The sequence below is a fragment of the Anoplolepis gracilipes genome, chromosome 8 (genome assembly GCF_047496725.1).
Source record: "Anoplolepis gracilipes chromosome 8, ASM4749672v1, whole genome shotgun sequence".
NCBI classification, from domain to species: domain Eukaryota; kingdom Metazoa; phylum Arthropoda; class Insecta; order Hymenoptera; family Formicidae; genus Anoplolepis; species Anoplolepis gracilipes.
Window position 1 is genome coordinate 12,184,880 of NC_132977.1, and position 27,469 is coordinate 12,212,348.

Below are 27,469 nucleotides of genomic sequence, written 5' to 3' on the forward strand. Positions count from 1 at the left end.
ACGTGTTAGGATTTTTTTAATTCGGTATTCTTGGACAAACTTTTGAAAAATTTGTTCAATCAACGGACGTCGCTTTCTTACAATGTAATTTTCTAACAAATAGAAAGAATTGAAATTCATTTAACGATTCTAAAACTTGAAACTTCAAGCTTTGAAATGCTTTTTTATTGATCTTATTCAAATTATTTTTAAGGAAGTTACACCCAGATAGCACATGTTCGTTTTATAAATGTTTTCTAAACGTATCCAATATTTTTTAATCAAGCACCAATAAGAAACGTTTCAACAGAAACATTTTTAAAATCATGGTTTAAGAAACGTATTTTTTGCGTTTCTATAAATAGAACAAAAATTAATTTTTTAATTCAAAATTATATATCTACACATTATTAAGACTGTACTTATTAAGACGATCCCCAGATCGCACAGAAAATTAAAAGATGACGAAAAGATGTCTTTTTTAAGTTATCTTTCTGACAAGGCTAAAAGATATCTAAAAGAATATCTTTCTACCTACAAAAAAAGTCATTTTTTAAAAGATGTCTTTTAAAAGTCATAATTAATTTTAGTCGACGAAATGATGTCTTTTTGATCATCTTTTCGACAAGACAAAAAAATCTATTTTAGAATATACGTGTTCCTTTGTTTGCCGCTACGTGACGTGTTAAAACTTAACTATAACTCGGATTCAAGTTTCCCTAACATGTATATAAAGCCTAAAAAAACAGGTACTAAAAGTATAATTTAAATTGTCTTCTTTGTCAGTGTAACTTCTGATGTAATCTCGACAAGAGATTTAGAACATGATGAAAATAGATAGATTATATCCATATATGCATTATTTTATTGAATCTGTGGATAAACAAATTTTTCACAAATAAAGGAAAAAACCATATTTTGACAATTTCTTAAACGCTTTTTTTTGTTAGAAAATGACGTTTCCCTTAATGTTTTTTAAGTGGACATTTTAACCAATCAGAAACATTTTCAAAAGCCGGTTCTAAAACGTTTCGCAGAAACATTTGTGAAACGTTTTTAAAACGAATATGTGCTACTTGGGACAACTATTTGAAAGTTAGCCTTCTTTTATATAGAAGAAAGTTATATTAGTTATATTATGTAGAAGAAATTTTTTTGCATAGTGTATATTAAGTATATTAATTTTTTAAATTAAGGTCAATCAATTAATGAAGGTATCAATCAATTATCTTTATTAATTATCAATTACGTTCTTTATTAATGAAACATCAGATAATTGTTATTTTATTTAATCAGTCATATCAATTTGAAAGGAAAATATATTTTATCAATACTTTTCCAAATTCTCGAGATACATGTTGAAATTGACAAGGGAAAAAAAGATTGTAAAGGGAGCACCACCGTATTATACGCGGAAGTTCGCCCAATAACCGTTCGTCTTGGCGAAATTACGGCGCTGAGGATGGCGTTATCTCGCCGCTTACGACTTAAATCACGCGTCTCACGCTTTCCTCTCCTTTCCTCGCCTCATTTTTGTTCGGGAGTCCCTTAATTCCTCCTTGCGCGGAATTACCATCCCATAGCCACACGGCTTCCGGTCTCTTCGGGGGTCTCTCTCTCTCTCTCTCTCTCTCTCTCTCTCTCTCTGCTGTCCCTAGTCGTTCCCGCTTGCAACGGGAAATCCCGGCTGTGAAAGCCGCTGTCATACCCGCGCGCAGGTTTACCTTAACGTAGGTCGCCTTCCTTCCTGAAATGCATCCTACGGGGAATTAAATGCGCGATATTAAATGCAGGTGCAAACAAACCCGCCCCCACCCCCTCCCCTCCTCTCCTTTCTGCGTGGCGGAGAGTCATGGCTTTACCCTCATAACTTTCGAAGCAAGCTGGGATTGTAAATCATGTTTTCGAGCCAACCGCAATATATGTATTTAAGATATGTCTTAATTTTAGACATTATTAACATTGAACACTATCGTGATATTTGCTTGAACTTGATTATATCATTAATTTCATGAGGATACTTAATTGATTTCAGTTTAATTATTAATAAAAATAATTAATGTCTCTTTTATTTGATTTTAATTAATGAGAATTGATATTTAATTATTAAATTAAGTGCTGAACGTAATTAATATTTGATTCAAATTAAATTTAAAAAGAGTTGAAATTTAAATATTAAATTATTATATTAAATAGTTCAGAAAGTTATTAAAGCGTATATGATATTGAACTAAATTACTAAAGGAAATATTGATTGTATTCAATATAAAGATAAACTTATATCTGAATTTTATTTAAAAAAAGATAGAATTATCTGACTACATATGTATATACATACAGACACATAAAGAATCCAAACCTGAATATTTTCTTAATAGCAGATTGATCAATTTGGTAATTCTTACTTGGTGAGAAATATTATTTTTCGCATATTTTTTTCTGACACTTATCTTTGTAATTAATTCTTAAATTAAATTAAATTAAAATTCTATTTAATTGTACCTGAATTTAACTAAAAAATATAATTTTGTTAAATTATATTTAATTTAATATAATTTGCAAAAAAACTTTTTTTTTTCATTTGTAATTCGGAAACCATTCATAGTTTGATATTTTTACTAAGAAAAATGGCTCTTATAAGTTGATAAAAAAAAATCTTCTGCGAATAAACATCTGGTAACTTTCTCCTTGTATAGGAGAAAGTTTGGAGAATTAAAATTTTTATTTTCATAAATTTTGTGTGTCGCATAGTTAAAATTGTGCTGCAGTTGGTATAAAATAGTTAGTGTGTAGGATATAAAATATTTATGATTTTAAGATTACATTCTAGGGAACATCTTTAGTTCAACTCCCAAATTAATTATTAATTCTATATTTTCAAAGACTAAAGATGCAATGTCATGAATCTTGAAATATATTAGATTTATTAATTTTTGACTTAGCTGATTCGTCTAGTTTTTCCTCCAATTATTTAAACTTTTTAAATATATGGAATGAGAATTTTTGAAATATTTTGATATGATTAGTGTAGATTTCATGATTCTTTTTCAATTTTCATCAAAAAGAATCAAAAGATAATGCATTTTATCGTGAAATAAGTTTGATCGATTTTAAAGTTGCACACAAGTGATATGGAAGTAATGCCTTTTTGCGAAGAAAAACTGTTAAATAAAATATCAATTCTGGAACATTGAAAAAAATCTTTCAATAATAAACAAAGATTATAGATGTTTATTTGAAGATATTATTTACGTACACAATTGATAAATCGCACACACACACACATACATACTATACTTCTGTAAAAAAATTTTTTTTATCTTGAACATATAATATTAACTGCACGATTCCCTGCGGAACGACTCAACATATATAGACTATAGACGCAAAAATATATCCGGACCCAATATCGAGCTTTGTTAGTTTTTTTCTCGAGAAATATTACTTCTGCTACTAGAAACAAAACCGATTTAGTTTTTTCTTTTTTTGGGTTCTTTTCGCGTGAACGCGATGCGTTTCTTTTGGAAGACAAATTCTATATTTTATATTCTATATGTGTTATTGTGTACAAGACACGTTTTTTTCCTTTTTTAAAATAAAACATTAATATGACGCATATGTTCGTTTTGGTATTATTATTTAATTGTAATTCTTTAAAGAAGAATCTCAAATATTTCATTAATTTCTTGAATTTTTATTTATTTTTTATTTATTTTTATTTATTTATTCAAGTCATTTTCCAGAGATGGAATGTGACTTATAAAACATTCCATATATAAATTTTTAATTCCGCTAACAAAAGTCAGACGCAAGATGATCGTATGTCAGTTTCACATAGAAAAATAATTTTTATTTATGTGTACTATTATTTATTTATTTTTTTATTTTTATGTAGTACATTGTTATTTATTATTATTTCTTGTTTAATCTATTTATTACTATATTAATCCTATTTTTTATATCGTTATATTAAAACAAATTGTTGCATTGCTCTTATTTATTCTTTATTCCATCAATTTTGTTGTTTTCTAATAGAAAAGATTGTAGGGATACATTTGAATATTTTCGAGATAGACTTTAAAAAATTCAGATTTGATTCTCTTAGGCAGCACTCTGTGGCAGAAAGATCGATTTATGCGCTTTTCTTTCGATGCAGGGAAACGCAGCCTAGAGTCCTTAGGGAATGTAGTATAGTTTGGACTGCTTCAAAAGCAGGCCGAATTTCCAACAAAAGTGCATGTATATAGATATTGAAGAATTGGAAAAAGATTCGGTTCACAGAACACAATTGTCCTGGGTCGTATTTTAGTGCTTTAGACTCGATTGTGTTAGATTATGTAAAACGTAATAATCTTAATAAAATATTTTAGTACAATCACAGTATTATATATATAAATATCTATACAAAAAATATTTTATTAGGTGAATATATATACTTATGTATATTACACATCTCTCTCTTTTTTGCGAGAGTTTTTGGTGTATTTTTTATTCTCTTTTAAATTTTATGATTACGTTTTAGATAAAATAGATATTGTATTTTAATATTAAATTGATAGATTATTTAATATTATACATATATATGATTAAAATATGTTTCTTTTTTATATTCTGCAAAAATTCAACAATAATTATAAAATTCAGGAGTATTATTCTTTTTTAAGTGTATTTTCTTCTACCATATTTTTTGCATTTATTTTAATAAACATTTAAGAAACAATGTTTTGTGCAATATTTTTTCAATAGTTTCTCGAATCATATTTCAGATTATGTAAATTAATTAAATACAAAATATTAAACCCAAAAATTCTTAGGCACATTTATATTAAATTAAATATAAAAAGGAATAAATTTTATAATAATAGACATTTTTTAAGGATCTTAAAACTTTTCTTTTATCTCTGCGATATATTTTTCTAAAACAGTAAATTTAAATTTTAGCCCAATAGATTTATTAAGTTTTAATAAATTAAAAAAAAAATAAAGATTTAAAAAATTATAAATATATTATATATTAAAAAAGACAGAAAGAAAAAAAATAATTATTTATTTCTTTTTCTAACTGTATGTCTTTTTTCTTTCTATTTTTATAAATCATAAGATCTATAATAAAGATGATTCTATCATATTTATTTATTTATATTAATATAATTTATAAAAAAAAGAAATAAAACTTATTAAGTTATTTTTCAATAATTACTATGTTTAATATATATGTTATTGTAAAACATAAATTTTTTGATATATAAGTCTTAGAAATTTAATATTTATCTGGTTTCTCTAATTTGTTTGTAGTAAGTATTATAAATAGTTACAATTAATCAATTAATTATAATTTTTTGCAAATATTTTATTTCAAATAGAAAGCAGGTAATAAAAACTTTCTTTTACAAGACGTAATAATGTGTCACTGTTTTCGTTAATATCACGTTATTCGATACTTACATCGAGATATTAATCCAATTTCTTCGCATTTCTGGCAATTGTCACGTTAAAAATTCCTGACTTGACCTCGCTACTACATCATCGTTCTATCGATATATTTTATGGCAATAAGAGTTCGACCTCCCTGGCGCTCTTTCGACCAGCACTTCCGCAACTGATATACTTGATATATGACTGAAGGGAGACTAAGGCGCGCGCGCACGCACATATGACCATGCACGCACGTGTACATACACGCAACGGCAGAAATGGTGTCCGTCGGCAACTTCAGGATCATATGCATACATATGAAGTTAGCACATATGTATACGTATGATTTCTGTTGTATGTGTGTAACGCTGAAGTTGCGACGGACACCATTTTTGCCGGTACCCGTACACACATCTACACATATATACATACGTCTCGCCACATTGTATCGGGTCTGTATTTCAAGTGCAATAACATCAATATTCTACTCGACATGTGAAATCTATCCGATGGAGGCAAAGATAATCTATTCACTTATCGATATCTTGTGTTCCTTATGATTTAAAACTTATTTAATCTAATAATTAGTTTATTCCTAAAAATTTGTTTTTAAATAAATATTAAAAAGTTTTCCTAATTTTCTAAAAAATTTTTCAATTCTTTTCTTTTGTAATACTACTTACTTCTAATATATTATACGAATACTATTTACTTTTAATATAATATGTGATTAATACATATCACATATAATAGAAAATAAATACTTAGTATAGAATATATCAGATATATAATTCTGTTTATATTGGTATCAATGTATTTGGCGATAAGAAAAGCATCTTATATAAAAAGTTGAATTAATTATCGTTTAAACTGAGCAAATTTTAAATTGAGTTGCTTCTCTATTCCACTAAAGTAGAAAAAAAGTCTAATTTTTTTTGAATTTGTGATTGAACAAGTGGCTTCTTTCCAAGCACATTGAAATACGAGTAATAGAAATTTTCGTAAGAACCAAGTTATGAATGGCGTTACTTTCTTGGAGGGGCGGCAGCGCGTCGTCAATGACGTTACAGAGTTTTCGTCGCGTGCGATCTAATTAAATCGTTGACGACTTGATGAATTAAAGAGAGAAGGAAAAAAGTTTTCTCTGCTAATGAGATGCAGTTAATAAAACTTTTCTAGAAAACTCTCTTCACTAATTTATCAGCTTTAAAAAAACATCTAAGATTCTTATATTAATTGATATTAATAATAGAAATTGTGAGGAAAAGGATAATTTTTTTATTGTTTGAAAAAACTAATTTTTATTTTTATTTTTTTTTGTATATAAGATGTAAAATTATTTTTTTGAAAAGTCGATAGTCTATCATCTATATAAAATTCACAAATTTTTAATTATTTAAATTTTTAATATTAAGAGGATACCGACCGAGTTCTAACCTAACAAAACAATATATATTTACTTAATATAAAAGTTGCAATTTAAATACATAAAATAAAATAGGTTTTCCCCTCTCAGAATTGCATGAAAGAATATTTGTGAATTTTTAGAAATGAGCTTAGAAGCATAGAAAAAAATATTTCTTTGAAAACAAATACAACATTTGTTATTGCCTTGTTCGGCCCTTAATACAAATTAGAAAAGAAAATTTCCATATCAAGTTTTTATTTTTCTTTTTTCACATAAAATGAAATACTATTAAAAAGAAAAAACATTTTCAATTACTTTGATATTTGAATTCCAAAGCCATAGCTGAGCTTTTACTCATATTCGCTTCCTCGATCGAGGAAAAGCTCGTCATATGCGCGGTATGTCAAACTATACATCTAGTTCAGGTGTCTTCCATATCTTCGCGATAAACGAACCGCTTTTACGAACGCTCTCAAACACATACCATTATTGATAAGGGCGTCCTCGATTTTTTCTCAGGCACTACCGTTCTCTACTTTCTTTTATGATATGCTGTAAAAAACATGAAGCTTGAAGATGAGGTGCGAGGCCATCGTTGTCGCCGTAGAACACGAACTTAATTCTCGTATCGATATCGGTATTTTGAACAATTTCTCGAAACATTAAAAGGTTCAAGTATAGACCCATCAAATTATTCTCGGTCGACGTTCGGGAAAATCGATTTCGCGCTCTTGTCTTCGGTCAGAAAACGCCGCAGAAACGAATCCGAAGGAAAGGCTTCTACTTCTAACGCGTCGTTATCTGTAAGCTTATGCAAATGCCAAGCAGTTTGCCAGGGAAATTTGCATACGCTAGCTAGACCCTTCCCCTTCTCAGTCTACGATCTATGCGGGATCATGTCTAGGCATAATCTCGAGAAGCTCTCGTCGTAGTTATACAGTGGTTTTCTCCTTAGATCGTAGTCACGTGAGAGAATACCCTCCCTTCCTTTATCATACTCTTTTTCTTACTTTATTTGCATCCGAGCATTCCAAAAACATATTGCGTCCTTCTTTTGCATAGTACGGATGTATAGCCTGTAATAAAGGCCAAATCGCGCCACCATTTATTAGCATAAAAGTACAATACGCGCGCATTTCGATCGCTTGGCTCTTCTCGTCATAAGTAAGTTCTCGATATTGCATCGTGGAAGAGATATTGGAAAGGAAGAAATAATAGAAGATAATATATACGATGTCCTAATTTTATTAATATTTGAATAATTTTTACATTAGAATTATAATGGATATTTTTATTTAAAAAGTTGTTAAAATATATCTTTTGAACTAATTATTGTAACAGATCGTAGTCCAAATTGATTCATTTGATTAGCATAATAAAATTCTGCGCGCGTCAAAAATACGGGACAATTCTAATAATGCATCACTACGTCGCGAGAATTTTTCAATTACGTTATTCTTCGACATTGATTGGAGGGAAAATGCCATCCTTTGCGGATCTCCCTCTGCGATTGCGAATTCATTAATGAATAATACAGTATCTGGATTTGCGAACGCTTTTAATTAAACTTATCAAGCGATTTTAATTTGCATCGTATTAGCGTATTACTGTTGTAACCGTTGTACAAGCTTAAAATACCTTTAGTAGCTTTAAAGCAATTTTTTTTCAGTGGCAAATTAATTAAAATCGCTGCTTAATTGAAAATTCCATTTATTCAAAAACACTCTAACTTACAATAATATATTTGTTCTATATCTCTCTATAAAATATACCAAAGTGTTCATATACATTTCTCTCTTTCCCTTTCTTTCGCTTTTCCTTAGTTATTTCTTTTAATTACAAATTAAATTAAATAAAAAACAAATAAATTATTTGCTATCTTTTCTTCAAACATAATATTTCACGATTGATTTTATTTTAATGATCTCTGATAAAAAAAAAAATAAATAAGAACAAGATTTATGATTTGGTCAGTTGAAAATATTGTGGCACAAAAATGAATTGCTAAGGATTGATAGAGAACAATATTACTGATTATGAGTGAAGGATTGAAGGATTAAATTTGTGGCGTCTCTCAACTCGCCTAACTTTTGAAATAAACAACTCATGTTGCACATGTGAATCTCTCTCTCTCTCTCTCTCTCTCTCTCTCTCTCTCTCTCTATTTGAGTGCGGTTCGAATTCTATCAAGACGCAATTAGCATACAACAACGCTGAGCGCAAAATGGACCCCAATGTCGTGGATAATTTTCACAGGACGACGTGTGGCAATTGCGTTGTGTCGAAACTTTGGCCAGCTGCAAAGTTATATTAAATGTACCAACATACCGTACATATTCATATGCTTCTACCTCCGTTGTGACGTTGCGGACATTGCGTCTTTTGTAGCAAGCAAGTACCATTTTCATGCGCTATTATCATTTGTGGTCTGGTATATGTGTCACTTTAGACTGGAATTATCAGAAATTGTGGCGTTACAAAGAGCGAGAAGGAGCAAAGGGGAGAGAAGAAGAAGAAGAAGAAGAAGAAGAAGAAGAGAGAGAGAGAGAGAGAGAGAGAGAGAGAGAGAGAGAGAGAGAGAGAGAGGATCGAGTGATTAAATTTAAAAAAAGAAAGAATATAGGAAAAATAATATTATTTTAGAAATGTTTGAGTTACAAAGAAATGTTTACCTTCATAACTATAAAATAATTAAGTAAATGCGTTCATATAACATATGTAAAACGAATCTGTGTAACGCGACTGCTGTCATTGTGTAAGAGTATTAACTTTTTCTCTCTCTTTCTCTCTCTCTCTCTCTCTCTCTCTCTCTCTCTCTTTCCAAAGTAATAGCAATTTTATAGCGTTGAAATTAAATGCAAATATCCCGAAACAACACTGCAAAGTCTGGACTCGCACCTGTCTTTACGCAACATGCGGTATCTTTCAAGACGAGTTTTGCTCGCAATCGGAAAGAAGTACGAAACAAAACAACGGCTATCGTGCACTTTCACGGAGTATTATAAGTGCCCCAAGAGGGCGCTGTTTAAAACTTCTACGCATTATCTGCATATGTTACACCCAGCACGGTTATGTAACGGCTACATTCGCCATTCGCTCAATATTTGCCAGTTTTATGATTTATCTCGACCGTGAAACATCGCGGATTCTGATATACAGGGTGAAGAAAAAATATGGAAACTTGAAAAATCTCGGAAAATACAAGTTTTACAGAAAAATATTTCAGACAAGTATGGTTTCGAGAGAGACATAAGATGGTGTCATTGAGTTAACCTTGAATAATCGCTTTAAGGTCATGTGACGGCCACCTTTAATTTCTTAAATAAAATACCCTACTTTTAATTACATATTCTTGTAGTTTGACTTGTGAGCTTTCCAAAACACTCAAATAAACATATACACACTATTCTAAAACTTCTTTTGGTTAAGAATTTTTTGAGATATTTTAAAGTTTGTTATGATGACTTTTTAATATAAAATGTGAAATAAATGAAAAAAAATGAGTAGATCTTGCTTTAAATTCTTTTTCTGTAAAACTTATATTTTTTCAAATTTTTCTGGGTTTCTATACTTTTTCCTCACTCTGTACGTATACTATTGTACAAATTCATTTCTAATTTAGAAAAAGTAAAATTATCTTTAAACAATATGCATATAATAGATTAAAATATAAACATGTATATAGATATATTTATGACAGAAATGTTTAGTACTTAATTTTTTTACAGAGAAAAAATATTAATCAAACAATAATATTTTATTCTTAATATGTTTATTACAGAAATTAATTTATACTTTTGCGCTTTTTCCGATTAAGAGAGAGATCATCCATTTACTAATTGCGTTTACAAATAAAGAAAAAGTCTTTGATTGCGATTGTATAGTGCAGACATTTCCGACTCCGTTTATTTTATTAACTTTTCTTGTTTGTTTTGAGTTTATTTATTAAAATGATTGCACAAATATTATTAAAGTTATTGTTTGTAACTTGAGTTACTTTTAATTTGCAAGCATGTAACTAGTTTGTATGCATGTAACTAGTGAATAAGAAAGGTGAGTAAATCTTGAGGTATCGATTGAAGAGAGAATATAAATCGAAATTAATATAGAATAAAATTAAATACATATTATATACAATTGGATTAAATATCTGTATTTTTCTGAATTAAAGTAATTTTAATATAAAATAATTTAAATAGAATTAACGCTTTGTTATATACGAGGTGTGACAATTTAATTCCCCGAATTATTAATCTGCAGAAAAAAATATTTATTTTCCTGTTGCATTAATAGCAATTGCTACCTTCAAAGTAAATTCCCAATGGCAGTTATGCATTTCGTTAGATGTTGTCGTAACTGAAAAATATAAAAACAAAGGTTTTTAAAATTTTTTGATTTCTTTGTTAGATGATGCTGGATGTCAAAAATAATTTCCTAGTTAAGAAATTAAATACTTAATTGATCCTCTCGCCTGACTTAGTCACTTGTGATTCTTGGCTCTTCCCCAAAATAAAAACTGTCATAAAAGGACGACGACTTTCAAACAGTTTTGATTCAAGTATTTCGAAGCCAAAGTTTCCGATTCTAGCAATATCCAACGATGGCTAAAAATAAATGCATAGCTGTGAATGGAATTATTTCGAAATTCGCTAATGTACAGATAAAAAAATATTTTTTCTATAAATGCATTTCATAAATTAAATTGACATCTGATACAGGGATGTTTTGGCTAGTAGATTAATTGACAACTATTGTATGTAAATATGTTATTCATATGTATGGATAGTTAAGATGTATGATAACTAAGAAAGAAAAAAAAGAAAGAAGGAGGAAGATGGTGAGAAAGAGAAAAAAGAGAGAGGGAAAGAAAGAGAGGAGGGAGATGGTGAGAAAAGAAGAAGAAGAGAAAGGGAGGAGAGGGGAAAGAAGTGGGAGAGAAAAGACGGAGGCATCAGAAAAAATGAACAAAACTCAAATTGATCTGAAACTTGTGGATCCATGGCTTTTCATCGAAGCTTTCGCTTGCTGCCCTGATAATAATTAAATAAGCAAAGTTACGGTAAAGGAAAGTTTGCGAAACTCGCAAATACGCCGCGAGTACGATAAAATCGTTCAAGTTCTGAAAGTTCGCGAACAAATGTTACTGTGCGACAAAAGGATTACTATGCAATATCATCTGCCATCAATGTGAATTGTTATTTATGTCGTAATTATTTGTGAGTCATTTGATTTTTGGTAGCATAGTGAATTACAGAAACGATTTTCACAATAAAATAAACAAATAAAATATAATTTAAATATTTATTTCTGGAAATATAACAATAAGATGTGGAATACTAAGTATATTACTTTATCTTATTCATACAGTCTATCATACAGGTTTTGCATCGCTGTTTGTACCATTGTTTGATCTGTAATTTTTCTTGTTATATAAAGTTAGCGATACTGAAAGTGTAAAATTGTCTAATTGTTCGCTTGCCAAATGAATGTCTTTTCCATTTTAATAACACTAATGGACTCTGTACACTGTGCGTTCGTGGAAACGTTTTTTAAAAATAATGACTTATATTGTTATGTTTATGCAAAGATTATTCTGTCGTTATTTCAATATTTCATATCATGGTGTCGTTCTTAACTAAAACACAATAAAGTTGTGGATACGGAACTTTCGATCAACTACGTTTACAACGAAAAAAAATCATCAGGTTCCTCCTAGGTACCCTTGTGACCCCTTTAAACATTAAGACAATGAGGCAGGCAATGATAAGGAGTCTTCAGCGCTCAACCAAAAAAACATGCTACTATCCTTGCTTTATCTCATAACAGTAAAAAAATTCTGCATAAAAATTTAAACTTTCATCCGCATAAAATGATAGTGGTGCATAAGTTAAATGACCGTGAGAAAGCAAATCGCATATTTTCTGAGAATTTTTTAACTCGTTGACTGATGAAATGATTTTGTTAATGAGTAACGAAGCACATTTGGTTCGACTACATTTAGTAAGTACTACGTATCTGTAAAATTTCTTTAAAATTTCATCCAAGTAAGTAGAAGCTATTCGGAAGTTGAGTCACATATTTTTATACATATATGTAGCACAATAAACAATAAAAATATTTGTTATTGATTCGAATCCCAGTTTATATGCGTCTTCTTTATAGTTCATATGTTATCTGGTATATTGTAAGTTTCAGAATCGAAGACCTTTGTTTCTTTGAAGTGGATAGGCAAACAATTACGATGACCTCTAATCGATACACAGAGCAGTTACGAAACTTTCTTCCTTTAAAATCATTATGGAATTGATTTCAAGAGTGTACGATTCCAGCAAGATGGGGCAACAGCCCATAATGTTACAGCATTCATAACTATATGGTTCAAAAAATGTTTCCAAACTATGTGATTCTCAAAGCAGAAGATATTTAATGGCTAGCACGTTCTCCAAACTTGTCAAACTGCGACTACTTGTTTTGGGGTTACGTTTTAAGTCTCAAGTATATATAAACTTAGAAACATTAACAAATTCAAGACCAACTTACAGGAAAAAATTGCACTCATACTACAATAAATAATACAATGCAAACGCAAATCTGCGTGATAAATTAAGTGTAGAATAAATGCTGGAGGACAATTAATAAATATCCTAGGTAGCACATGTTCGTTTTATAAACGTTTTCTAAACGTATCCAATATTTTTTAACCGTCAAGCACCAATAAGAAACGTTTCAACAAAAACATTTTTAAAATCATAGTTTAAGAAACGTATTTTTTACGTTTCTATAAATAGAACAAAAATTAATTTTTTAATTCAAAATTATATATATATATACACATTATTAAGACTGTACTTATTAAAACGATCCCTAGATAGCACAGAAAACTAAAACATGACGAAAAAATGTCTTTTTTAAGTTATCTTTCTGACAAGGCTAAAAGATGTCTAAAAGGATATCTTTCTACCTACAAAAAAATTATCTTTTGAAAGATGTCTAAAAGATGTCTTCTAAAAGTCATAATTAATTTTAGTCGACGAAAAGATGTCTTTTTGATCATCTTTTCGACAAGACAAAAAAGATCTATTTTATAATATACGTGTTCCTTTGTTTGCCGCTACGTGGCGTGTTCAGACTTAACTATAACTCGTATTCAAGTTTTCCTAACATATATATAAAGCCTAAAAGAACAGATACTAAAAGTATAATTTAAATTGTCTTTTTTGTCAGTTTAACTTCTGATGTAATCTCGACAAGAGATTTAGAACATGATGAAAATAGATAGATTATATCCATATATGCATTATTTTATTGAATCTGTGGATAAACAAATTTTTCACAAATAAAGGAAAAAACCATATTTTGACAATTTCTTAAACGCTTTTTTTTGTTAGAAAATGACGTTTCCCTTAACGTTTTTTAAGTGGACATTTTAATCAATCAGAAACGTTTTCAAAAACCGGTTCTAAAACGTTTCGCAGAAACATTTGTGAAACGTTTTTGAAACGAATATGTGCTACTTGGGTATGCTATTTAAAAAATAAAGTTAAAATAATATACTTAAATAACATTCCGTACCTTATTGTATGGTAAGAAATAAATATTTAAGTTATATTTCATTAATTTTATTTTGAAAATTGTTAGATTTTTGTGATTCACTCTATACATAAAATAATTGTTTTTCAAATCTTTTTTACACACACACACGCACACGCACACGCACACACATATATATTTATAAAATAGATGCAAATGCAGGTATTCTTCTCCAACACTTACAGTTCGACCATTTAAACTGAATGTTAGTCTCCGAATGTCACAATTCAGGGTTCAATTTCCGCATCCCTTTTTGAAACTATATACTTTCTTTTTTCGGTTCACCGGAATCTTCAGCGCATGTTAATAATCTCAAATCTCTAAATCTTTTCTAAGTAGAAGAAAATATCAGGGCTCTATTAGGACTTAATCCTAGGATTTTTCTCTCAGCAATTAACTATTCTGTCATTTTGACTTTATATTTTCACTGATTGCTTACATATTTTTTTCTCGATACTTACAATAATATTATTGTCTTACAAAAACAAAATATCAATATTAATCAAATCAGTTGAGAATGGAGGTTTTGTTTTTTGAACTCATTTTGAATTTTCTCTTTTATACCGTTTATTTTCAACAACTATTTAATCACTGCAAGCGGAAGAAAAAGTTGCAAAGATTGTGGCAAGTCTATTATTGCGACACTTGCAATATTGTATCCCATTTTACGCGTCCATATTGATTACTTTCACTCAAATGATCAATTTACAGATTGAGAGAATTTATAGATTAAGAACTCGTTTAATGTATATCACAGGGTATAAATGTCAATTACACTCTTCTTGATAGCTTTAAAGGGATGAATTTATTAATTTCCGAAAAATGTATCAAACTGACATAGCTAAAATCACGAGTGACATTCAATGTTTGTCAAGTAGAATTGATCAACTTGAAAATAAGTTAGTTAAATCTCAATTGTCGGCTTTCTCTCTGCGATTAAGAGAGGATATTAAGAACTGGGAAAAAAAGAGAAGAGGGGGTATCCATCATTGAGAAAAGGATAACTGTCTTTAATATGAGTTTCTATTTCCTTCTAGTGGGCGTGACTTACATAGCAGAGCATGCGCGCTGCATGGAACTCATTCACATTAACAACACGCATACTATGACAACACGCTTTGACATTATCGGTCGCTATGCTTTTTCCACTACTCTGCGTTAGAAAGAGATAGAAACTCATATTAATGACAACTGTCCTTTTCTCAGTGACGGATACCCCCACTACCTTCATGAGCAGTCTATTCTACTAAGTCTATGCACCCCGCGCGAGCAGGATCGATCCGGCGATCGACCCGCGGCAGTCAGAGATCAGATGACTAAGGCGGCCGATCGTAACATACTGTATTGAGCAATAGAAAGAGAGAGAAAGATAGACCGAGCGAACGAAAGCTATGGAGAATCAGTGGAAGATCCGACTGCAAGCGACGGAACCGCCACAGACCTCCCTGGTGCAGCTTCTAAGAGAGAGTATTGCCGGGAAGGTTGCTTTCGTTCTTGCTGCCCCGCGCAAATGATTCCTCGACTCTGACGCCGTCGTCGCCTTTTCATGTTAGCGCCCAGGTCCAGCCTACGTGCACGGGCCCGCCCCACAGCCTTTGGGATTATTTAGTGATAGCGACGACGTGCGTCAAGCGGATCGAGCTTATGGAGCTTTCAAAGCGACGGACCCGCGTTCTCGATACTCGCGGTTTCGCGCACTTATCATCTGCGTTTCTTCTCGCCTCTCTGGACATTTCACGTCCCGCGCATCGTGTCGTATTCATGCGGAATTTGCGTGCGTGATTGTATCGTGTATTTCGAGGTAAATGTGTGCTTCGTGATCGGCTTCTATCTCGATGTTAAAATTGTAGTTAGCGTTTATTGTAGGTCTTCGCGTATTTTGCATTCTGCATCTTTGTTTCGTCCGAGCGTGTGGAGTGAGTGTATATGTGTGCGTGCGTGCGAGCGTGTGTGTGTGTGTGTGTGTGTGTGTGTGTGTGTGTGTGTGTGTGTGTGTGTGTGTGTGTGTGTGTGTGTGTGTGTGTGTGTGTGTGTGTGTGTGTGTGTGTGTGTGTGTGTGTGTGTGTGTGTGTGTGTGTGTGTGGAAGCTCTCGAGCTGCTGTAGCGAGAGTATCGTATCATCCATTTATCGTGCAAATTTCGGCAATCTGAGCATATCGTTAGTCGCATTACATAACGTGTAATAAATTCGACAACCGATATCTTCGTAACATTTTTACTGCATCAGGCGTTCTCAGGCGCTGCACACGGTCTTACATTAATTATTATCTCACTGCGGTAGAAATCAGCCGCTGCGAACCGTCGGCGCGGTGCTTTTTATATTTGGCCCTCGCATCTCGACGCCTAATTTGCACTATCCGAGTTCACCGTCGACTGTTATTAATAAGATTTTTGATGAATCCTTCACGCTGCGCGTGAATGAGATGGTCGTATTAACGGCCCAAGTAGCACATATTCGTTTCAAAAACGTTTCACAAATGTTTCTGCGAAACGTTTTAGAACCAGTTTTTGAAAACGTTTCTGATTGGTTAAAATGTCCACTTAAAAAACGTTAAGGGAAACGTCATTTTCTAACAAAAAAAAGCGTTTAAGAAACTGTCAAAATAGAGTTTTTTTCTGAAAACGTTTTATTTGTGAAAAATTTGTTTATCCACAGATTCAATAAAATAATGCATCATGTTCTAAATCTCTTGTCGAGATTACATCAGAAGTTAAACTGACAAAAAAGACAATTTAAATTATACTTTTAGTATCTGTTCTTTTAGGCTTTATATATATGTTAGGAAAACTTGAATACGAGTTATAGTTAAGTTTTAACACGTCACGTAGCGGCAAACAAAGGGACACATATATTCTAAAATAGATTTTTTTGTCTTGTCGAAAAGATGATCAAAAAGACATCATTTCGTCGACTAAAATTAATTATGACTTTTAAAAGACATCTTTTAAAAAATGACTTTTTTTGTAGGTAGAAAGATATTCTTTTAGACATCTTTTAGCCTTGTCAGAAAGATAACTTAAAAAAGACATCTTTTCGTCATCTTTTAATTTTCTGTGCAATCTGGGGATCGTCTTAATAAGTACAGTCTTAATAATGTGTATATATATATATAATTTTGAATTAAAAAATTAATTTTTGTTCTATTTATAGAAACGTAAGAAATACGTTTCTTAAACCATGATTTTAAAAATGTTTCTGTTGAAACGTTTCTTATTCGTGCTTGATGGTTAAAAAATATTGGATACGTTTAGAAAACGTTTATAAAACGAACATGTGCTATCTGGGGGCTTTGTCAAACTCACATATGGTGTTCTAGCTTTGCTTACTCGTAAAATTAATTTCTTCATTCTCTTTTTGTTATCACACGATTATCGGCGTTCTCGGTGCGATCTCCTACATATCTTAGTTATCTTAATTATGATAGAATTAATACCATTAGATTTAGTTAGTTTCGATTAATATTGCGATGAAATTTAAACCGTTTTTTTTTTCTTTTTTTCCGGCTATCGATAATTACTGTAACTTACGCTCCATACTTCATATTCTGTAAAGCTTTCTATCCATTCAAACATAGCTCGATTATCTACAATTAATATCTTCGAATATATTTCTATTCCACGCTTCATCTTTTTTTTTTTTACATTGAATATTAATTACGCTTCCTTCTTACATGTATTTTATTAAAAAAACTTAAAGTAATTTTTATATCACAAAAGAAAAAAACAAAATTTATTTATAATATAAATTATAATTATATTGAAAAAGATTCAGGTTATCGCACAAAAGACACTGATTTAATATACAATATTTTGCTGCTTTGGAAGATACTGAAGTGTAAAATGCACAAAATTTTAGTTTTTTATTAAATGTATATGTGGATTTTATATTTTGTCTATAGAAGAAGAAATAATTTGCAAGAACCAATAGAAACTTGAAATACTTTTCAAATAGTGTCTTCTTTTGAAACAATAAATTATAAGATAGTTTATCAAATTCCCGCCTTTATGACTTCATAATAAAGATCTCTGTTATTTTACTTTCTTATAGTATCTACACAGAAAAAAAGTAAGTGTCAAATCAATATTTATACACTCATATAAACGCGTTTATTCTTTCATATATAGGCAATAATTTACAATCTTCTTGGAAGAACTTAAAAATCTTAAATTTTAACAATATTATACTCTTATTTCAATACTATGATTGTCCATTTCAAGAATAAAATAATTATTTTAACTTTAAGAGAATTATAATCTTCGATTTGAACATGTTATTTTTTATCCATTTTTTCCTCTTCATTCAAGCAAATTTTCTTTGTTTAACGCAATATAATCTCGTTTCAAGATTTAGATTTTGAAACTAAAGATATTGTCAAAATAAGAATATTCTTTTTTCTGTGTAGCATGTTTATTTTGTGCTAGTTCTTATCTGTCAAATTTCTTGTGTTGTCCGCCTCTCGACCGTCACGATTGCAACGTCCGCGCTGGTCAGCCCATGACGGAATGAGAACTTTGACGTTTGGCGATTCTTGGTGTGTTTCGCGAATTGACGCGTGAAAGACCGCGTCTGGTGGCCAATTCTCGATACCGCGCGATGTACTCACTTCTACCGCGGCGCGCGCGGAACCTTCACCATCCTCGTTCCCTATTCGTGCATATCCTTTCCTCGCATATTCCGTTTCTTTCTTTTTGACAACGACCACACGGCCCAGGTAGCATAAGTTCGTTTTATAAACGTTTTGTAAACGTATCCAATATTTTTTAACCGTCAAGCACCAATAAGAAACGTTTCAACGGAAACATTTTTAAAATCATGGTTTAAGAAACGTATTTTTTACGTTTCTATAAATAGAACAAAAATTAATTTTTTAATTCAAAATTATATATATACACATTATTAAGACTGTACTTATTAAGACGATCCCCAGATAGCACAGAAAATTAAAAGATGACGAAAAAATGTCTTTTTTAAGTTATCTTTCTGACAAGGCTAAAAGATGTCTAAAAGAATATCTTTCTACCTACAAAAAAGTCATTTTTTAAAAGATGTCTTCTAAAGTCATAATTAATTTTAGTCGACGAAATGATGTCTTTTTGATCATCTTTTCGACAAGACAAAAAAGACCTATTTTATAATATACGTGTTCCTTTGTTTGCCGCTACGTGGCGTGTTCAGACTTAACTATAACTTGTATTCAAGTTTTCATAACATGTATATAAAGCCTAAAAGAACAGGTACTAAAAGTATAATTTAAATTATGTCTTTTTTGTCAGTTGGACTTGTGATGTAATCTCGACAAGAGATTCAGAACATGATGAAAATAGATGGATTATATCCATATATGCATTATTTTATTGAATCTGTGGATAAACAAATTTTTCACAAATAAAACGTTTTCAGAAAAAAACCCTATTTTGACAGTTTCTTAAACGCTTTTTTTGTTAGAAAATGACGTTTCCCTTAACGTTTTTTAAATGGACATTTTAACCAATCAGAAACGTTTTTGAAAGCCGGTTTTAAAACGTTTCGCAGAAACATTTGTGAAATATTTTTGAAGCAAATATGTACTACTTGGGGACTGTTATTCCGTGTCTCTTACACACTTTCCCAACCGGCTCTCTCGGAGCGGCGGAATCACTTCCATGTCGTCAGGTCTCCGACTTTGGGCGCGCATTCGCGAGCAATTTTTGGAGAGGAGAGTAGAAACTCGCGTGCGGGGTTGTATTTTATTCCCCGGGTAAATCTAATCAGTCAGGAATTTCGTCGCAGCTGTTACTTTAAGAGTTTCTTTGTTTATCAAAAACAGAATGCCTTGTTAATTTTACTGAATAAATCGATTCGAATTCTGGAATTCTCAATAAAAATTTCTTAAGATTAAACTCTAAAGAAGAGAAATATACTTCATGGATTTGCAATTTTAATTAGAGATTTTACAAGATGAGGACAAAGTTAATAAAATCATTTATTATAAAAATGAAATGGATTATTGATAACACAGAAAAAAAAGAATATTCTTACTTGACAATATCTTTAGTTTCAAAATGTAAATTTTGAAATCAGATTATATTGTGTTAAATAAAGAAAATTTGCTTGAATAAAGACATTTTATATAGTTTAAAAAAAAATATACTCTTGTTATTTAAGAATAATTTTCTTGAATGGAGAGGAAAAAATGTTGGATAGAAAATAACACATGTTCAAATCAAAGATTATAATTTTTCTTAGAGTTAAAATAATTATTTTATTCTTGAAATGACAATTGTAGTATTGAAATAAGATTATAATATTGTTGAAATTTAAGATTTTTAAATTCTTCTAAAAAGATTATTAATTATTGTATATGTATGAAACAATGAACGCGTTCATATGTATATAAGTTTTGATTTGACACTTACTTTCTGTGAATCCAATGTTAAAAACGGAATTACTTTCTTTTAATTTAAATACTATTTAAATTAAATACTATAAAAATGTGTGTCATTTAAAGACAAAAGTATGTTATCTGCGTTGCGTGAAATTCTCTGTGTCTATTATTATTTTAGTCAAAACATGGTTAAATACATAACAACATTACTGATGCAGAGTTAGGTGTTGATAATTACCATATATTTCGTTTAAACGGAAATTCTGATAAATGTTTATTTACGAGGGGGCGGCGTATTAATTAACATGCAGTTATAGTTTGTGACTGTTTATTTTGTCGTGTCTTGAAAGCGTCGCATGTTGAATAACTCTTTGATAACATTCGGTTTGATCATTAGCATATGATCATTAGCTGTTTACTTGCCTCCAGCCTCAGATCTTTTTGTCTTTTAATTCTTATGAGTTTTAAGTTAATAAATAAGGCGTGTGTAGTAAAAGATGGTACAAAAAATGTACTTCAATTTTTATTATAAATAAAAAATAAATTATTAAATTTAAAAATTACCTTTTTTCAGAATTATAAATATACTATTTGAGATATATTTCACATTGGTCTTATACTTTAACTTGTTTATCAATAGTGATATTAAAGAAGCTTTTTAAGCACTATTTTTTTAAATTTTTTTATGAGCTTGATAATATCGATGATGCATTATGATGCGTCAATGATTCTTACAACGTGATCTTTTTTGTTTAGATTCCTGGAAGTAAAACAAATAATTTATATTTAAATCCAAATTCCACGTGATTTATAATACTTCAATCGAAAAAATGTATTTATATGAACATGATTATTCTCTAGACGAGAATTTTTTTTTATTGGTAACTGATATTCTATTCGCGACTTATTATTTTATATAGATTTATTCTTTAAACATATTCAATACAAATAAATAAATCTCTATAGTAACGTGTCCTAAAAAGTCGCTTAGAAGGCAGCCACCATAGAGGCGTTTCGTCTCAAAAAAATCACCCGAGAGAAGTAATCGTAATGTAGAATACGTGTAATATATGCATAATAAAATAAAAAAGATTGTAATTAATAATTATTTATATAAATTTTTAAAGAATTCTTAAGGTTGTGTATTAAAATCTTTTTGTAGATATACTATTACATATTTAGTAGAGAAAACAATATTTGATTACAATAACTTTTATTTATATTAAAGCTGCTATATAGCAATATGTTTATCTCTTTCTTACATATGGATAAAGGAAAAAAATATTTTTCTCTAAAGAGTATTTTCGTGATGGAGAAATAATATACCATTACGTATCGACGTGCTTGTAATGGAGCTGTCGAGTAAATTTTCCGTGATATAAAACCCGGAAGTTGACGTGTCGCGTTGCGTCGACTTTAAATACGTATAATACGGAAATCAATCCTTAACGAGTAATTTCGCTGCTTCAAGAGCAATCGGTCGTTCATTATTTGCACTTTAAATCTGTTCGAGAGATTAATGATGATGAAGAAAAGCGTATTATTATACTTAATAAATCTTCTAAAAATAGTGACTGAATAGAAAATCTATATATCAAGTCATTGTATACAAAATATTTTATATATATATAAAATTAAACAATAATATATTATTTAAAAAAAGTCTTCTAAAATAATCTTGTTTATTAATGAATTACAAATAAATTAAATGGTAACACAATATTTACTAACAAAATTTTCAATTTTTTTGTTTCAGAATCATAATGCGCCAATTTCTCTATACTTCCTTCATTCTTCAGCTGTTGCTGTTGACAATCTTGCTTGTATCGTCAAGTCTGGCGGTGACGAGGCAGTTACGCGGCAAGAAAAAGGTCATCGCCAAAGAGACGAAAGAGTCAAAAGAGATAAATATCTGTGATGTTCAAGTTCAGCAAGCGCCGATGTACTGTTACTGCAACAATAACGGTCTGCACAATGCTACGAACGCCAATTGCTGGGTGATGAGCAAGCTCGAACCTGACGATCCAATATGGACTTACTTTACGTCACAGGCTTATCTGAAAGAATTGACGTTTACGGTGCGCCAGATTGACAGCCTTGATTATGTGCCCAGGGTAATACTGCATCAATTGAGAAATTTGTACACCGTTACGTTCCAGTATGCAAAATTTCATGAAATTGTCGAGCATACTTTTAGCAATCTTATCGGTATCATCCAGATCAATCTCAAGCGCAACATGATTGTTACGCTACACAAAAATGCTTTTGAGAACATGCGGGATCTCACTGCCATCTATCTCGACGAAAATCGCATCTCCGAGATTAATAGGTATGGAAATTTGACAGTTAATAATTATCAGCAAAATTATTAACAAAGAATAATTAGCTAGGGTAAATATTTTAATTAATAAAGCCATTCCTCTAATGATTTTGATCTTAACGCATTTTATTAAAGTCATGACTCCGAAAGTCGTTCTTTGTTTATTAAAAAATAAATAAAAATCCATAAAACGTAAAATTCCAAGATAGATTAACAGTAAAAAATATATATAATATTGGACAAAATTTATATGACTATATTTATATACTATCTCATGGATATACAAACATGCTTTTATCTACGATTATATACAAAAAACGATTATACAGGGTGTCCGGTAATAATCGCCCCCCCTCTCTAGGGCAGATAGACCAGGTCAAACTGAACATAAAAGTCCTCTACCATTTTGCGATCTTCGTAATAATTACCGAGAAATTAATTAACAAAGATTGACAAATCCGGGCGAATACAAGCACGCGGCGAGAAGGCCCATCCTACTGCTACGCGGTTACTAGGCGCTCATTGAATGATAGGAGGAGCGGTCTATGACTGGCAATGGATGCGTATGAGTAGCGCGCTTAGTAACCTCGTAGCAGTGGGATGGACCTTTTCGCCGCGCGCTTATACTCGCGCGGATTTGTCAATCTTTGTTAATTAATTTCTCGATAATTATTGCGAAGATCGCAAAATGCTAGAGGACTTTTATATTCAGTTTGACCTGCTCTATCTGCCCTAGAGAGATGGGGCGATTATTACCGGACACCCTGTATATAAAAAAAAACTTCACATGAATTTGCCACCTATTGCTTAATGCTTTTGGTGCGAAGTCTGTAATAATTATACATAATTTTACATAGACTCTCTACAAAACAAAATCCATCTCACATTACTTTCCTGGTACTTTCAAGGTAAAATGAAGTCTGTAATTATACGGTTTTATATGACTTTCATGTAACAGTTAGCATTGTTTACATTTTCGCTACATTAGAGGTTACATTTGTTTACATTTGAATTTCGCTTTGTATTAAAAGTTACAAATTGATGTGGAATCTTATGATTATAGATCTTGTTTCATACTGAAAGTGTGGAATAGACTTTATTTTGCTAGAAAATTACAAAACTAGGTAAAATTATTAATTTCGTTTTGCATAAAAAATATTGAACCATAAAATAGGTCTAATTTCGCGTGGAAAGCTAAAGCAAAATGTAAAATCCCTTTCTTGCTTATATATTATATCTTTATTTTCAATTTTTGAGATTTCTGAATACTTTGTATAAAATTTGCGGATTCACTTTATGTATGTGTAATATATATAATTTCCATCTAATTGTAAGTCCAATATTGAATTTCTCATTGTTAGTTTACATCTGACAAACAATTTCACTTTATATGAATTTTCATTTGTTAATAACTTTTGATGGAAGTTGCATAATTATGGGAATGCTTAATTTCATAATTAAGTAATTAGAGCAAATTAATAATACTGATGAAATATTAGAGCAAAAGTGTAAATAAGGACCAAAAAAATGGCACTTTTTTGACAGATAAGACAATTGTGAGAATGTTTGAATAATCCAACCCATTTCTTCAATTTTAATCCAAAATAGATAGTAAATCGAACGTATAAGGGGGAAGAGAGGGAGGAGCTTCGCTCTTTCCCTTGCATCACTATCCCGAAAGGAATAACCCAAACTATTTCTGATTTTAAATTAAATTCAAAAATACATTGCATCAAGTTCCTTTCGGAGTGAAGGTACAAGGGGAGAGGTGGAGCCTTTTCCTCGTCCATGCGTTCGATTTACTATACATATTCACTATTTTCGATTAAAATTAGAAATAAATTGGGTTAAGTGAACATTCTCACAATTATTTTATATTATTTTATAGTTAGAAAAGTACCATTTTTTTGTCTTATCCCATACTTAATTTGTTCTAATATTTCACCAACATCATTAATTAGCTCTAATTACATAATTAATTAGAAAACAGCATTCTCACAATTATTAACTTTTATCTAACTTTTTAATAAACAATATGCAGTAGCTAAGATGTTTAAAAAAAAATTGTATTCAGAATCATAACATATGTCAAGGTTCAAGTTATTGAGATTGGCTAAAGTCATTGAGACTAGTTCTGAAAAATTGAAATATTTAGTTTTATTTTGTTATTCAGACAAATTTTATTTTTATTGTTTATTACTTTTATTATTTGTATTATTCATTATTCGTGTTAGCATTATAATTATTTTTATTACGTTTTTATCACGTTATAATATATTATAATGAAAATTATAATTGAAATTATAATTGAATTCTAATTAATATGAACAATTTTTACGAGAATTTTTAAAAAATATATACTACATATATTCTGACAAGATCAATATATATGTATATCACAATAGTATTATTTATAACATTTACGTCAATTTAATTGATATAAGAAGTTTTTACAAATTATGATATATTACTACGCTGTCAAGTACACAATGGAGATATATCATATTTTATAAAATCTTATTATATCAATTAGATTCAATTACATTTCAAACAGTTGCCAGAATTATTTTCTTATTGCAATAATAATAATAATATTTTAAAACAAAAATCGAATATAAATTAGATAAAAAATTGTTTTAAGAAAATGTTAAAAATTTTTTTTATTAAATATTTTATTTTATATAATACAATAATATAATACAAAACTTTAAGTATATACTCAAATTTGTTATTTTTGTTGTGTTTACATTAAAATTAAAATAACTTTATTATAATAAAATAAAGATAAAATCTGTTGATATTAATTATATATGTATATGAAACATGTGTGTATATTATTTAAAGTATAAAATAATTTTTTAATAATAATACACATATACACATATACAGTGAGTGCCAAAAGTTTTAGAACGATAAAAAATCTTGAAATAATGTGTTTTAGCAAAAATAAAAAATATATATACATATAGAGTCTCACACACACATACAATGGTTTCGAATTTTATTGAACGATTGTTTACAGAGGCACGTTCGTCAATTTGCCGAGTCTGCGCAAGCTGTATCTGAATCATAACAATATCAGTATTGTACATGACAGAGCATTTAATCATTTGAGCTTATTGCAAGAGCTTGAGCTAAGTCACAATCAAATCACGAGCATCACACACGAAACTTTCTATGGTCTGCGCAATCTGCAACGTCTTGACTTATGCAACAATCAAATCGCTATGATTGGAAAACATAATTTTGCCGAAATGCCGAACTTACTCGAGCTTGAACTTGACCAAAACGTAATTACGTATATATCTGAAAAAGCATTCGATGGTATGCACAATCTTCAGAAGTTGCGGCTCAGCGATAATCTGTTAGTGAAGTTGCCGCAGGATTTCCTAGCTGGTGCACCCAGTGTTTTCATCTTAGATCTGAGGCAGAATAACTTGAAGACCATGACCTTTGATAATATCAAGCCTATCGTAACCAATCTTTATGGCACTAATAGCCACTTCTATCTGAACGGTGAGTATTTTTATCATTATTCTTACAATTAGTAAAACTACAATATAATAAAATCGCAATACACAGTAATGCCATTGACGGCACTGGCGACCAGAGTCAATCTTTGATATATTATTTGTTGTAGTTGTCTTATAGTCACATAATCCATCTTTATTTTGTAGAATTAAGCTTAAATTTGATTACTGTCAATAAACTGTAATTGTAAAATTAGTTATTATAATGCATTAAGCGCAGCCACTTTTTTAGCCGAATAAACGATTAAAAATTTATCTACTGAAAACAGTGAAGTGTCAGAATGTGTATACTTTTTTGTGGTAGAACTATAAAACTTTAATTAATTTTTTTTTAAATTAATTATGTTGGAAATATAACTTATTTAGGAAATTGTGAAAGTTATTATCCGCTTAAAAAACGTTTCAACAAACAATGAGTAGAAAAAAAAATTATGACATTTTCCAAGTACATTTGAACACACACAACATGATAGACAAATATCATAATGTCGAGTAAAAATATTTACTTTCAAATAACACTTTAAAATAACTCGCAGCAAAGCAACTATGTTAACACACAAACAAAATAACGAGATTGATTATAATAGATTTCGATTAAATGTAACAATACGTAGATAAAATTGATAAAAAAAAAATAAAATTTTATTCAAACTCTTTGACGTACATTCGTACGTAATTTAATTGAAAATACTTATTTAGATTTAAATAAAAATGAGTGAATTTCTTTACTTAAAACCTGCCAACGATTAAATAAAAAAAAAATATACAAATATTTTTGTATGAGAATTAGTTCTGCAGTTGTTTTTTTCAGGGTAATTTCTAAAAAGATTAATTTGACCTGTCATTGTGAATGTATATGATA

General features: G+C 30.1%; 1 protein-coding gene across 3 annotated transcripts in view; it reads left to right on the top strand.

Annotated features, from left to right (window-relative positions):
• The window catches only part of Con (leucine rich repeat protein connectin), a 240,515-nt gene that overhangs the window by 179,266 nt on the left and 33,780 nt on the right, over positions 1–27,469 (top strand). For all 3 annotated transcript variants that reach the window (XM_072897622.1, XM_072897623.1, XM_072897624.1), the window contains 2 exons: positions 22,514–23,086; positions 26,100–26,593. In XM_072897622.1, the coding sequence (XP_072753723.1) occupies positions 22,521–23,086; positions 26,100–26,593 (1,060 nt within the window). In that variant the 5' untranslated portion in view covers positions 22,514–22,520. The remainder of the gene's footprint in view (positions 1–22,513; positions 23,087–26,099; positions 26,594–27,469) is intronic.